The 16,146-nt window shown below is 39.0% G+C and overlaps 1 protein-coding gene across 1 annotated transcript in view; it reads right to left on the bottom strand.

Annotated features, from left to right (window-relative positions):
- CNTNAP2 (contactin associated protein 2) overlaps window positions 1-16,146 on the bottom strand; it is a 2,292,243-nt gene that overhangs the window by 842,837 nt on the left and 1,433,260 nt on the right. The window contains exon 12 of the mRNA XM_019031540.4: window positions 5,688-5,807. Within this exon, the coding sequence (XP_018887085.3) occupies window positions 5,688-5,807 (120 nt within the window). The remainder of the gene's footprint in view (window positions 1-5,687; window positions 5,808-16,146) is intronic.

Below are 16,146 nucleotides of genomic sequence, written 5' to 3'. Positions count from 1 at the left end.
TAATTTTTGTATTTTTAGTAGAGATGGGGTTTCGCTGTGTTGGTCAGGCTGGTCTCGAACTCCTGACCTCAGGTGATCCACCCACCTTGGCCTCCCAAAGTGCTGGGATTACAGGCATGAGCCGCCGTGCCCAGCCAAAGATTTTTTTTTTTAATGTGTTCAAGGTCCTACAGTTACTTTGTGTAGCATCTGCCTGTAGGACAACTTTACCTGGTTGAATTACAGGGACCCAAAGCAACATAGAATCTTACCCTTTTCCTAGTTTTCCTCTGCTCCTCTCTCTGTGCTCCATGTCATGGGGTTACCATTTTCAACTTTCTCTATCTCATCAGGAACGGTCTGGCCAACTCATCTTCTTAAATACCCATCAAATCAATCTCCTCCTCTTTTACTTTATTGCCACTACTTTAAGTCTCCATTTTCAACTCCTGCATTACTTCGGGGGCTTTCGAACTTGTTTCCCTGTCTTATCTCTGGGTGTCCTTTGGAGAATATTATTCACAGCTATCAAAGTGATGTTTTTAATATACAATGCCTGATTAAATTACTCTTTTGCTTGAAACCATCCATTGCTTGCTTTCACCTCAGGACAAAGTTTCAACTGCTTTGCATCCTACACAAAGCATTTTATAAGTTGACCTATTTTTCCTTCTCCTGATTTCTCAGCCTCCTAACACCTACTTGTTCTTCAAGACTCAGCTCATGAGTCAGCCGTTTTGTGGAAGATTTTGCTGGCGTCCTATGCAGTGCTTGAAATGCTCTGTCATTTAGAACACCCCCTAATTGCCTAGGATGTAGCTCAATCCATGGCTCCCCTATGCTGTCTATGCAGCATCCTTAGAAGGTTCATTATTCCTGGCCATACCATGTTCCCCGCATTCTAGTGGCTATTATTTGCCATACGTCTGTGGCACCACCACATCCATTGTATATGTGTGCATGGATGCCAAGTTGCTCTTCATTCTCCAAGTCTTTCTGTCATTCTCTACGATCCAAGCAGTCATTTTAACCTCCACACAGATGATCTGTTTGCCCCCCAAATGCTCTCAGACACTTTTTCTCTACTTACCCTCAATTATGTATATTTTTCCAAACACTTATTAAATATTTTAACACGAGAACCCTAATCTCTCTCTATTGAATTATTGAGTAATATGGTTTGGCTCTGAATCCCTGTCCGAATCTCATCTTGAATTGTAATCCCCACAATTCCCAAGTGTTGAGGGAAGGACCTGGTGAGAGGTGATTGGATTATGGGGACAGTTTCCTCCATGCACTTCTCATAATAGTGAGTTCTCATGACATCTAATGGTTTTATAAGTGTTTGACAATTCTGCCTTCACATGCTCTCTCCTGCCGCCTTGTGAAGAAGGCATCTGCTTCCCCTTCTGCCATGATTGTAAATTTCCTGAGGCTTCCCCAGCCATGAGCAACTGTGAGTCAATTAAACCTCTTTCCTTTATAAATTACTCAATCTCAGGGAAGTTCTTCATAGCAGTGTGAGAACGAACTCAGGGAAGTTCTTTATAGCAGCGTGAGAACGGACTAATTCCTCATCCCCCCCCCTTCTCCCTTTCCCCTTCCCCCTCCCCCTTCCTTTCCCCTCCCCCTCCCTCTACCCCTCCTCCTCCTCTTCCTCCTCCTCCTTCTTCTTCTTGGCAGGGTTTCTGGCACTCAGGCTGGAATTCAGTAGTGTGATCATGGCTCATTGCAGCCTTGACATCCCAGGCTCGAGTGATCCTCCCACCTCAGCCTCCTAAGTAGCTGGGACCACAGGTTTGCACCACCATGCCCAGCTAGTTTTTGTTTTTTCTTTTTTCTGTTTTTTTTTTTTTGGTAGAGATAGGGTCTCACCATGTTGCCAAGGCTGGTCTTGAACTCCTGGGCTCAAGCGATCCACCTGCCTTGGCCTCCCAAAGTGCTGGGATTACAGGCGTGAGTCATCGTGTCCCGCCTAATGAGTTTATAAGAGCTCATTCGTGAGATGCTGTTTCTCTGTTACATCAACCCCCAAATGATATTATCAATTCTCATATGTTAATATGCTAATAATTGGCACATTTATATCTCTAACCCAATCAGGCTTTTGGGGCTCACCCAACTGCAAAATTTGCATCTCAGTTTAGATGGCACATGGCACTTCACATTTAATTAGGTCAAAAGTAAGTTCTTGAGCTTCCTTTAAAACTGTTTTACCCTTAATTGTCCACTTCTCCTAAATGGCACTATAATTCATCCAGTTACTCAGTCCATATGTTGAGAAGTTAGTATTGATAACTGTCTCTCTTTAAACATTCTCATCCAAACTTTTACCAATCCTGTCAATTCTACCTTCAAAACAGATCTAAAAATGTATCAATTTCTCATCACTTTAAACCATCACTACCCTAGTTCAAGGGAGCATCATCTCTTCATAGGACTTTTGCAATAATAGCGTCAGAGCTGGTCCCAATGTTTTCATGCTGTCTCTTATAGAAGCCCAAGTGGTAGATGTATGAATGCAACCAAGATCTTATTCTCCTGCTTAAAATCTTTCCATAGACGACCACCCACTGCAATTGAAAAATAATAATAAGAAAAAAGCGCACTTTTTTCTGCCCTACACTCCTTATGGCTGGGCTGTTCTGGCCTGCCCCCACCCACCTTTCCCCTGCTTTATTTTGAGTCACTCTCTTATGCTCACTATGTTCCAGCCACTGGGATTTCAGTTCTTTGGAATGAGCCAGTCTCTCTTGTGCCCTGGCGGATTGATTTATATGGCTCATTTCTCTCCTTCACCTTTTTGAGTGCTTGCCTCCTTTTATACTTTGGATTTAGGGGAGCATTTATAATTTTTCATGACATAGAGTTACATATCAAGACTTTATAGACTACTTCATGCTGTTACTCCCTCCTCTTCTTTAACATGTATCTTTTGGAAATGGAATAGCCCAAGCCAAGCTTTGTGGCATCATGCTCTTTTAATGATGTTAAATCCACATTCTTTCCAGGAAAAGGAAGGGTTAGTTAGTGGCAAATAACTGAAAGGTGCCTGCTGGCCTATAAGGCAAGATTCTTCAAGGGTCCTTGAACACACTGATGTTTGTAACTATCTTGAATGAATAGAAGAAAAATATTCTAATTGCAAAAAGTTGTACTCTGCTCCTTAGAGCTCAGATGTCATCTGAAGTGCTGAGTTAAATTGCAGCCATGCTGTTTAAGGGAGATATTGATGAAGATAAGACATATGTTTCTGAGCAAAGGGTTCAATGCACAGGAGAAGCTCTCCTGAGAGTAGACTAGTCCTGTGTGTTGTGTGTGTCCTTGATATGAGAAATATGTATATTACAGTTTTGTTTTCTTTTCTAATTTCCTTTGAGATGAATTTAAGAAAATAACTAAAATAAATTCTTAATTGTCCAGTCCAAGCCACGATGCCCTGATTTCTCTTGAGGTTAAGAATAGACTTTAATTGTATTATATATTTTCATATATTAGGAGAAACCAGAATCGAGATTCTTGTAAATTAAGTCAAGTTATCATAGGTTAATATTTTAGTGCTAAAAAGATAAAAATGAAGGTATATAAAAAAGAATTCAAGTGCATTGACAAGTCCAGCTGTCAGTGAACTCTTAATCTCTCTGGTAAGTGTGTTCCTTCTCTGAGACATGCCTAAAGTTCTTTTTCAAAATAGAAAAAAAAAATAAACTGGGAGCTAGCATCTTGCACATTTCTAGAGGAAATTTAGAAATTTAGGGGGACGCTAGTTCTCATTTTATTTTTTTATTTCTATTTTGAAAAAAAAAATTGAGACAGGTCTCAGTCTTTTAGACTGGAGTGCAGTAGTGTGATCACAACTCGCTGTAGCCTTGAACCTCCGGGGCTCAAGGAATCCTTCCACATGAGCTACCCAATTAGCTGGGACATTTTCTAAATAGAGATGTGGTCTCACTATGTTGCCCAGGCTGGTCAGCTTCCATTTTATTGTCTTCTCCACATGTGTTCCATACTACACTGATGCCCTCATCATTTTCCCTTTCATTCTGTACCATGCCTGGCTTCCTGATACTGCTGAGAGTTCCTCACTGGTGTCTGCTTGCCTAGAGTACCATTCATGGTTTTCAGTTCTAGTTTTACAATCTGATTTCCACTTCAGACATAATGAATCAGAGTCTGCAGGGATGGAGCCAAGAAGTTTGTATAGAAAACAAAACCAAAAACAAAATAAAACTCTATAAGTGGTTCTGAACTATAGCCAGAAGATCCATGGGCTGCAAATAATTCAATTTGAATTTGCCTGAATAATATGGGCAAGTTTTATTTATTTATTTATTTATTGAGATAGAGTGTTGCTCTGTCGCCAGGCTGGAGTGCAGTGGCTTGATCTCGGCTCACTACAACCTCCACCTCCAGGGATCAGGTGATTCTCCTGCCTTAGCCTCCCGAGTAGCTGGGACTACATGTGTGTGCCACCAAGCCCAGCTAATTTTTGGATTTCTAGTAGAGACAGGGTTTCCTCATGTTGGCCAGAATGGTCTCGATCTCTTGACCTCGTGATCCACCCACCTCAGTCTCCCAAGATGCTGGGATTACAGGCGTTAACCACGACACCCAGCCTAATATGGGCAAGTTATTTAACTACTAAAGCCTTTAAATGTTTTCATCCAATAACTTTTATTGAAGGTTTACCATGTGTTAGACAATAAGCTAAGAACCACATGCAGATTATCTTATTGTATTCATACAATAATGCTATGAGGTGGGTATTCTCATTAATTCCTTTACAGATAAAGATTCTGAGGCTTACTGAATTTAGTAAAGTTACTAAAGTGCCCAATATTACACATGTGGTGATTAATGAAGCCAGGATGTAAACTCAAGTGTCCGTCTAAAGGATTTGTCATGATACTTGACAGATGGTAAACAGTCACACGCAGTAATTACCATCAGTAGCATCTTATTATCATTACCCTTATCATCTTAGGCCCAGGAGTTCACATCAAATGCTGGTCTTTTGCTGGAGCCAGTAAATAATGCATACCTCACACCTTCCTCTGGATTTTTGAAGCGTGAGATGTTACCAAGTGTCTGATGGAAAATCTGTTCTTATCTTAGAGATCTGCACATTTTACACATTGTTGTGGAAGTTGACAAGAACCCATAATCTCATTTCACATGGAAGTGGAGAAAAACTAGGTCCTCTTCCCAAGAAGAAAAGCCCAAATATATTTCATAAAAGCTTCAGGTAATTTTTGCTATTATCAGAATGGGATTTCAGAACTTAGAAAGATTTCTTCTATCATTATGGAGAATCGAGGAAGGTCTGTCACGATCTAAAAGCTTCCTCTAGCATGCACAGTGAGAATATTGGAGCAGTGATGCTAAATTTCCCTAATCTAGGTTACTAGTTCTTTCTTTGGGCTGAACTTTGCAACTTTACTTTCCGTTTTTTCCCCCCTACATGCTGATTTTTAAAAAATGATGCTTAATTGTTCACATCAAACATAAACTTTTTGAAAAGCACAGTGTCAAAATGTTTTATTGCTCTAATAATACATTTCATCATCTTATCTAACAAATCCAGCAATATGTTGCTGATTAGATGTTGTGATAAAAACATAGCACCAAAGAAACAAACCATTGGTGGAACTACTTATTCGTGACATATAGAAAAGCATCTTCATAAAACATAAATATGACACAGTTACCTGTCATGTTGCAGTAAACTTTCAGAGGCCCCAGAGGTCCGCTGCCATCAGGATCTATCCAGTAATAATTTGACGTCTGTCCTAGGTGTTTGTAGGCTTCACAGGAAGGCTCGTAGATAGCTAGAACAAACAAAATATCCTACATCAGCACAGCACAGAACAAATGGCTCCCCAGATAAATGTCTCAGTGGCATATTGCAATGCTAGCAAACCACTAGTTAGGAGTAGTTCTTCCTGGAAAGAGCATTCTTTGTCTCTAAATTTAAATTCATGATTTGTTTCTTTCTCTATAAGCATTCCTGACCTACCAAAGACAGCAAGCTCCTGGTATGACTTTATGTTGGGGAAAAGACTAAAACAATCAATCCTTAAATAAATGTAATGTTTATTTTACTGGGGCTCATGATCATTGAAAACAATATTTAATTTCTACTTATTTATAGATATTATCCCCTTACTATAAAAAACTTATATTGGCTGCTTTGTTGGTTATCAACTAAGAGGCCAGAAAAAAATCACCCTTCACTCTCTCTGCCTCTATCTTATGCACACACACACATACACTCACACGCATACTTATTTTTTGCATAGTTCGTACAAGTTGTCCATAAATAGTATGTAATTTTGAATCTTCCTTTATCTCAAAAAAAGGAAAGAGATTTCCTTGATTCATTTTATTTATTCCAGGTGCTTTAATTACATCAAATCTAGTTTGTGTAGAAAGCTGACATTCATGTAATTAAATTATGTTCTTATTCATTATTTCCCTTTTTATTCCAGTGCTCATGACAAATTTTCTTTTTCTCACTGAGACTGCACCTGTTTTCAGAAGTACAAAACGGACATTTACATATCTCCTTTGTAGTTAGACCATCTAAAATGCTACTGAGAAAACTTTTTTTAAACAGCTCTGCCCAGGAATTAATGAAGAATGTGAAAGTTCTCTTCACAAAACTAAGATGTTTTTGGTAAAAATATGTCAACCTGATACAAAAGCAGGGAAGTCTTCAGGTAAGTTGCACTTGAATTACACTCCTTAGGGGTTGTTGTGTGTTAAACTACAAAATAGTACACAATAAATTACAAAACATTGTAAAGCTTATATTGTACTAATTAAAAATAATTGCATGGTCCTAGAATTAGAGAGCTTTCACTGAGGAGGGTCTCAAGGTCATTGCCACCTCTCTGGATTTCCAGCCTGGCCATGCACAAACCTCAGTAGTTACTCTAACAGGAATAATTAGGTTCTGGAAAAACTTGTTTCTCCAGTCAAATTCACTAGAGCCTGGTTGGAATGAGAAAGTCAGTTTCATGGGTGCTCTGATTCTGGGACCTCCCTATTTTAACCTTCCTCTACCAAGTTCTCTGTGCCTCCTTTGGCCTTCTATGCCTTCCTCTTTCCAAGGATGTTAGACCTTCAACTCTATGTGATTTCAACAACAGCATACTAGATTCAAGCTTTCTAAAATTCTTTGATCTACCCATTTCTTCTTCCATGCCTCCCTCCCTCATTTCCTCCCTTTGCACGTAGTTATTGAGGAACTATGCTGCACTTAGCAGTGCGTTAGGCGTTGCAGATACAGCTGTGAACAACACGGATAGAAGACCTTCGAAACAGTGTTTGTTCACTAATTATTTTGGTATTGCTCATTTGTAAACTGCTCTTAGAAGAGGATGGGGCTAGAAAGCTCAGCAAAGCCCAGACAACTTTTGTCCCAGTGTAATTATTAATATGCCCACTTTCAGTGTCCCAAGGGTCTCATTCAGATGATAAACTACATGGCTGCTCTAATTCAGAATGTCATACCAAGTAAAACAGTACAATAAAAAGCAGAGGAAAAGTATTTTTAAACTTTTAGCAGGAAGATGCCATAAGTCAATATAGGTTTTATATCAACTTATACAGAATTTAAACTCTGTGCAGCAACGCAATAGGTTTTAGGGAAGTAATTCAAAAGGTAAAAAGAATATTTAGGCTGTTTCAACTATAGGCTGCCAGTTGAAAGATTACCAGTACTTAAACTAAAGCAATATGACAAAGAATAGAGTAAATAGGACTGATTCAAATTTTTTTTTTTTTTTTTTTTTTGAGACGGAGTTTCGTTCTTGTCACCCAGGCTGGAATGCAATGGCGCGATCTCGGCTCACCACAACCTCTGCCTCCCAGATTCAAGCGACTCTCCTGCCTCAGCCTCCCAAGTAGCTGGGATTACAGGCATCAGCCACCATGCCCGGCTAATTTAGTATTTTTAGTGGAGACGGGATTTCTCCATGTTGGTCAGGCTGGTCTCGAATTCCCGACCTCAGGTGATCTGCGCCTCGGCCTCCCAAAGTGCTGGGATTATAGGCGTGAGCCACTGCACCTGGCCTCAAATGTTTTTTTTTTTTTTTTAAGATCGGCAAGACATAGAATCCAACTGGATGTAGGTGGTTAGGAATAAAGAGGAGTTAAGAGTAACCTAAACTCACAATCTTTGAAAATAAAACTGTTTTATTAATTTTTTACACCTCTCTCCAGATTATTAAAATTGGTATGTATAGCTCAAGAGAAACCAGGATGTCAGGTTCAAATTCTAGTTTTCCTCTTAGTCCGTTTGTCCAATCTGCCATTGAAACCATTCCCTTTCTTTTCCATTATAATATTTAGTAATAAATCATTGTCTTTTTCTTCTGCCAAAACTCCTTATCATTGTCCTTCACCTGGTATCTTGTTTACAACACTCACCTTATTCATTGGTTGTTCTACCCAAATATCTCCTCACTTCTCACTAAAGTGTGCTTTTTAACCAATGTTCATCTAGTTATGAAACATCACTTTTATGTTAAATAATGTGTAATGTTTCCTCAATATTTATAAATTATATCACAGATCTTCATCTATGTGTACAAGAACTTGCGTTATCCTAACAGGTCTTTCTTGGCTTCAGCTGCTTGCCAATGTGAATGTTGTGCTCTGGTCAGGCAAATTCCCCACAGGAGCTTGCTTACCTCACACTCACCCTTTCTGGTGTGGCCTTTATCTACAATATACTACCAGCCACTTTCTCAATCTACGAAAGTTCTCAGTCAGAGTTAATAATTAGGCCGGGCACGGTGGCTCACGCCTGTAATCCCAACACTTTGGGAGACTTACGTGGGAGGAATGCTTGGAGCCAGGAGTTGGAGACCAGCCTGGGCAACATTGTGAGACCCCATCTCTACAGACATTTTTAAAAAATATTAGGCCAGACATGGTGGCTCACGCCTGTAATCCCAGCATTTTGGGAGGCCAACGTGGGCTGAAGGTCAAGAGATTGAGAGCATCCTGGCCAACATGGTGAAACCTGGTCTCTTCTAAAAATACAAAAATTAGCTGGGCATGGTGGCACACGCCTGTTGTCCCAGCTACTCAGGAGGCTGAGGCAGGAGAATCGCTTGAACCCAGGAGGCAAAGGATGCAGTGAGACAAGATTGTGCCACTGCACTCCAGCCTGGGTGACAGAGTAAGACTCCATCTCAAAGAAAGCAAGGAAGGAAGGAAGGAAAGAAGGAACGAAGGAAAAAAGATTTCTTTTTCTTCAAGGTATAACAATTATTGTGCTTGCCTTTCACCTACAATAGGCCTAAGCTGCTTTGCCTCATCAACACATACAGAAAACCAAACACTTCAGTCCAAAATTCTGCATGTGTGAAACACCTGCAGAGCTTGTCCAAACAGAAATTCCTGGATTTCACCCCAAAGACTTGGACTCAGTAGAGAATTTGCAGTCATAACAAGCTCCCAAATGACGCTGGCACTACTGTCCTCAGACTGCATTTGGAGAAGCATAGATTTCATCCTGAAAAAAGGTAAATTCAAGGTAGACTAAGTTTTATTTATATTTAAATATCCAGCAAAAGTAGGTTACTGAAAGACAATACAGTAAAATTGTACATAAGATAAGGTTAGAACGCCACCTCACTTCACTGGAAATATGACAAAATGGAATGGGATGCAAAACCATAATGTCGAAAGAAATGTATAAATACACAGAAAAATGTTTATAAATACATCCGAACAGTAAGAGGTGTTATTTTTCAGCAGTAATATTGTGGGTGATTTAAAACTGTTCATAGATTTTTTAATTTCCTACATCACTTTATAATGTGCATATGTTATGTTATTTTGTCTTTAAAATACATTTAAAAATATGTATCTAGAATTTTGACACTGGAGTAAAATGACAAGAATAGCTGTGATAGAGCAAAGTCACATTAGTTTTATCATCTGAATAAAGAATTAAGAAATTTCAGTTCATATCTCCTTTCTGTCATTTACCGCCTGGATACTCTCCCTAACGTGGTTTTTTCAACTGTAAAATTGAGGTATTGAGTTGGTGCAAAAGTAATTGCGGCTTTGCCATGAAAAGTCATGGCAAAAACTGCAAATACTTTTGTAGCAACCTAATAGTAATACCTTCTTCAGCAAGTTATGGTGAAGATTAAATAAAATCAGATACTTCAAAAACTAGAAGTTATTGAGTATATTTAATTTCTTATGCAGAGAATGAGCTAATGACAGTATTTACCCAGCATGCCTCAGCCAGTTAGCTCTGCACCCAGTGGAATCCTAGCTGGGTTGCACAATTTTTGCACATTAAGCCCTAGGAGATGACAGAACACAGGAGCTAAGGCAGCAGCCACTGAAGAAACAGAAGGGTCTGAACCATCGTCGATAATTGAGTTTTGCCAGTAGACTGCTGAAGAACAGAAAGATAATTGGGTTGATGGCAAAATAAATAGACTCATCAAGTCTACTGATTAATTGGTAAAGTAATTTTTCTCTGTTGCAACTCCAAGTCCCAAGTAAAAGTTCTCATGCTATATATTCATAAGTAAATATCAGCTGTTCAGAAATATTACTACTGAACACAGCAGATTGAATTTCATAGCATGCAAAAATTTAGACAGTGACAAGTCCTAAATGTCTTTTTTTTTTCTTTTGAGATGGAGTCTGGCTCTGTTGCCCAGGCTGGAGTGCAGTGGTGCAATCTCGGCTCACTGCAACTTTTGCCTCCCGGGTTCACGCGATCCTCTTGCATCAGCTTCCCAAGCAACTGGGATTACAGGTGGCTGCCAACATGTCTGGCTAATTTTTGTATTTTCAGTAGAGATGGGGTTTCACCATGTTGGCCAAGCTGGTCTGAAACTCCTGACCCCCGCCTGCCTCAGCCTCCCAAAGTGCTGGGATTACAGGTGTGAGCCACTGTGCCCAGCCACTAAATATCTTATTCATTTTCATTAAACAATGAATGAATGTTGTCTGCTGTCATGGAAAATGATGAAGTACTATTGTATGAGTTTCCTCTTGCTGCTATAACAAATGATGGACACTTAGTGACTTAAAACAACACCAATTTATCTTACAGTTCTGGAGATGATGGTACTGTTAATAATAATGATACAGTTCTGGTTAGAAGTTTGAAATGGGGTTCACTAGGCTAAATTCAAAGTGTTGGTAGCACTGTGTTTCTCCTGCAAATTCTAGGGGGAAATCTATATTCTTGCCTTTTCCAGATTATAGAGGCCACACACATTCCTGAGCTCATCGTCTCAGTCCCCCATCTTCAAAGCTAGGAATTAGGTGGAATTTCCCTACTGCTGCATCACTGCAACTGTCTGCTTTCATAGTCTCTTTCTCTGACTATTTTAAGGAGCCCTGTCATTACACAAAGCCACCCAGATAATCCGGGATAATCTCCTCAAATCAAGGCTCTTAACAAGCACAAAGTCCCTTTGCCATATAAAGTTACATATTCACCGGTTCCATGAATTAGGACACGAACCTCTGGTGGGGAGCATTATTTTTATCACAGCTATATAAAAACTATATAAAATAATATGATTTTATACAAATAATGTATGGAAATAATATCACAACTATATAAAAATGATGGCTCTATTTAAAGAATAACTTTTATTAAGCAACTAATGTGCTTCCAGTGTTGTGGATGAACACAAGGTATATTAAGCAGAATAATAAAGAAAGATGGAAGAATGAAGTCAAATTTTCATACTGACTTTAAAGGTCCACATAGCCTTGAAGGTTATGTCTACCAGTAGAACACAAAACACCATGGCCCAAGCAGAGGAAGTGAGAGAGAAATTCTGTTAAAGCAGAAATTCTGCTTTCTGCTTACGTGCAGACGTGGCCGCAGGCCTATACAGGATTGCCAAAATGCTGGCAGAAAGAGAAAAGCAAAAGGTTTAAGAGTAAAGACAAGTAACGGGCATGAATTGCTGGGAAATAAAGCATCGATTAAAGAATGGATAGGGTAGGGGGAGAAACATGAAGGAGGCCCTATTCCCTAGGAGAAGAGCTAGAGTTCCATGATGCTGATGAGCTGAGGAAGACTCTCTCCACACCTGTCTACTCCTCGTGCTTTGAGAGAAACAACTAAACTTGAAATATACATCCTTCCTGTTGTGACCTTGAAAAGCATGAGGATCACTAGAAGTGGCCGGGTGTTAACCCATGTGAGAAACTTACTCATAAGTCAAAGCTGAGCACATACGTAAAGGTTATCTTTGGAACATCATAAGCAGTCTTCCTGACTGTACAGAAGAGGGAAAAATATTCACTTTTAATGATTTGATATGAAACTGGGAAAAAGCATGAGATAATTTTAAATCTAATTTTGATAAGAAATGCTGTAATATAACATTTTGCGTATCCATCAATTGCTTATGAATGCCCTCACCTTTCTGCTCTTTTATATTGGAGGCGATCACATGCTTACTATATACTTGTGCATACTTGCTGTAGTGACCCGGTTATAAGATGCTAAAATGAGGGATTGGTTTTCTGGGAATTTCTACCCTTGAATGGATAAAGAAGCCTTTTCATGAAAAACGTAGGCATAGCAGCGATATAGTTTATATGGGGCTTATCTGGGTTGGTATTGTTCAGTGTAGGATGGTCTCTGGGGCCCTCCTTATTCTGCTCCCTTTTTAACCATGAAACCACCTTCTGATCCTAATCTTGCTTTCAAAAATAAGTTTCTATATTGGAAAGAGGTATTTCTCATTAGAAACCATGAAACTGACTTTTTTATCTCAACAGACTCTAGTGAATTTGGTTGGAGGAATGTGTTTGCCCAGAACCTAATTATTCCTGTTAAGGTAACCACTGAGGTTTGTGCACAGCCAAGTTGGAAATCCAGAGAGGCGGCAATGACCTTGAGACCCTCCTCAGTGAAAGCTCTCTAATTCTAGGACCATGCAATTATTTTTAATTAGTACAATATAAGATTCATAACACCTAAGTCCTCATTAACACTTGAATATTAACCTCATATGTTCTCTGTCTGTTTGGATCTTTTTTTTTAGAGCTTGAATGAATGCCCTGAGTAATCTACATTATTTCCCTTAGGAACCATTGTCTCATTATCAGCACACAGCAAATGAAGATGGTAGAGAGAATGTGGATTTAAAAACAGATATTCTGTATGCTAATATTGTGGCATGATCTTTCCCTGCATATAATAATTTCTGTATGAGATGTTATTCATTATAGCCCCCTAATGGGTTTATTTACCTGTCCAAATCTCAAGGGGAGGGAGGAAATTAGGATTTTTTTTAAAAAGACAAAGTTTCAATTTCTTGTTGAAATTACAACAGCTTGTAGTTCTTTTACTTGATAAGTCCTTCAAAAAGTTTCTGAAAGCCAGAGTATATCTACATTTATTATTTCATTTCTACTCTCTCCCTTCCCCATACCCAGCCCATTTTTTCTTTTGTTTGATCCTTCCCAAATCCCTCTATAAATTGGCTTCAAGGCACTGTTTCAAAGAAGAAAAAAATAATCCATACTATTGCAATGCCAGTCACAAAACCAGGACTCTTTGCCCCTGTATCACTGTGATTGCTATATTTCCTGGAGACTTCAATATCCATTCTTGCTATTCTTTGACCTGCACTCCAGAGGATATCAAATTTTCCTGTATTACATGACTAAACCTAAACAACTCTACTTGTATTTTATTCAGGGTTACTATTAGGTTATAGAAAACTCTAAGAAGGAGAGAAAGCCTACAAAATCCAACAGGCATGCTACAAACACGCTTCCTCAATTTAATGGGTCTGGATGAAGAAGCTTAGCATCCAGTTCATCTTGCTCAGATCCTATAGAGGTTGCTTATGTTGCTCCATCTCCTTAGTCTCCATTCCCATCTCTAACCTTCTCTCTCTCATTTCCTTTTTTTTCTTTTCTTTTGAGATAAGAGTTTTGCTCGTCGCCTAGGCTGGAGTGCAACGACGCGATCTCAGCTCACTGAAACCTCCACCTCCCGGGTTCAAGCGATTCTCCTGCCTTGGTAGCTGGGATTACAGGCATGCGCCAGCATGCCTGGCTAAATTTTGTGCTTTTAGTAGAGACAGGGTTTCACCATGTTGGCCAGGCTGGTCTCTTACACCTGACCTTGGCCCTCCCAAAGTGCTGGGATTACAGGCGCAAACCACCACCTCAGCCCCTTCCTTATTGCTAATTATTTTATGAACACCTACTAATGTGGTAGTAGTATCTAACACTATACCCTGCCCTAGGAAGAAAAAAGTAAAAAAGTCATAAATCCTAGCTCTGGGGAATTTGCTATGTAATACATGGGGCAGGCATGTTAACTAAATAATATATAAAATTTGTTAGATGTTATAAAAGAGTATAAAACAAAGTACTCGGAGACTTTAGAAAAATAAATTGGAGAAGTTGATGTAGGACAGTTTGGAAATACTTTATTTGTGAAGTGGTTTTATGCTAAGTCTTATAGGATGAACAGGAGGTTGCAAGAAAGACAAGAGAAGGACTTTCCTTACAGTTCCTCCCCAGAACCATGTGATTCCATGCTTGCCCTGAGATCATTTAATGGTTTTCTCCATTTACCTCCTCTCTTTTTTCCATTGGCTGCATCTTCTCTATTCATCTGCAGTGGTCTCCGCGATCTTAGATTCAAGGGCAGGTAGACACGTGCTACACGCTAGTCCTGTTTCCCTGTCCAATCTAGGGGAACTTCTGCCTCTTCACCACTTACACCTTAGCCCCTCAAGTCACAATGTTATCACTGCTGTCTCACCTTCAAGAATGTCACTGACACCTACCCTGGGCTTTCACTATGTTCTCATTCCCTAGGACTTTAGTAGACATTGTCATTGTTGGCTGACTCCTCATGGAAACATTCTTCTCTTCATTTCTGTGCCCTTACACTTGTGTTTCTTTTTGCCTCTTGACTGTCCTATCCTGTGTCTTACACTGTCATTTTTCTTCTGCTGGCCTGGAGAGAGAGCTATTCTTCAAGGGCTCTGTCACTGCCATCTGCTCAAAGCAATTATGTAATGGTTAACTTGTCTAGGATTGCTCACCTAGAAAAAGGCAGAGCCAGGATTTGAACACAGGAATTCTGGCTACAGGGTCCTAACACTTGTTTAAACATTGTGCTGAATTGTTTCTACTGATATTATGGAGGAAGAAGGCGTATTTCATTCTCATTGTTGAAGGACAGTGTGGAGAAAAGTGAGGGATGTGATTCACTAAGGAAATGACTCTTGGAAGTGTAGATTTTTCTTATTTATATCTCTCTGTGTGTGTGTGTGTGTGTGTGTGTGTGTGTGTGTGTGTGTGTGTGTGTGTTGAGGAGAGTAAAATGGAGTAAAGAAATTCAAATTCTCCATTTGTTTTTAGCTAAACAAATCACAGTTAAATGAAAAATCAGATTTTTATATTAAAAAGTGTGAATTCTAAATGCAAACTTTAGTCATTTAAAGTAAAGTCATTCTATGATTCAAATAATAAAAAGATAGCTACATTTGTATACTAATTTACAGCTTTAAAATGTTTTACTGTAATTTATCGAATTCAATGAATGAGGCAATAGGACTGATTTTTAATTGTTAAATAAAGCCTTTTACATTTAATGAAAAAATAAACCATTAAAAAATGTGAGCTTCGAAATTTGAAAATGAAACAGGTTGTTTCCCATAGCAGAAAGAATTGTGTTTAAACTCGCATATAACTCAAATAAAAAACAAACAAAATACACTGCCCAAAACTGAAGGCCATAGAAGGACACAGTGGGAAGACTTTTAGATCAAGAGTCAGAACTCCTTTTTGTGCCTTGGTTCTGTAACTTACGGTCCATATGACTTGGATTATTGCCACTTAAATTTTCTGAGTATAAATTTTCTCATAAAAATGAGGAATTTGATGGGATATTCAAGTTTTACTTTGGCCAAGCATTCTAAAATCTTAATAGTTTATGGCGCATATTTCAAAAGGCCATAATAATCTGAATGTCTTTGCTAAGCCTTTATAATTTCTTGTCCATTATTTAAGTATCGATGTAGTAATGAAGACATTATTGGTGATTTCAGAGCTCTTCAGTCAGAGTTAAAAGAAGATTTAAATATAGATAATCCTGTTAGGAAACAGAGAACACCCATCGATGAATAC

The sequence above is a fragment of the Gorilla gorilla genome, chromosome 6 (genome assembly GCF_029281585.2).
Source record: "Gorilla gorilla gorilla isolate KB3781 chromosome 6, NHGRI_mGorGor1-v2.1_pri, whole genome shotgun sequence".
NCBI lineage: Eukaryota > Metazoa > Chordata > Mammalia > Primates > Hominidae > Gorilla > Gorilla gorilla.
The sequence above is the reverse complement of the archived record's forward strand: the minus strand, read 5'-3'. Positions and strand labels throughout refer to the sequence as shown.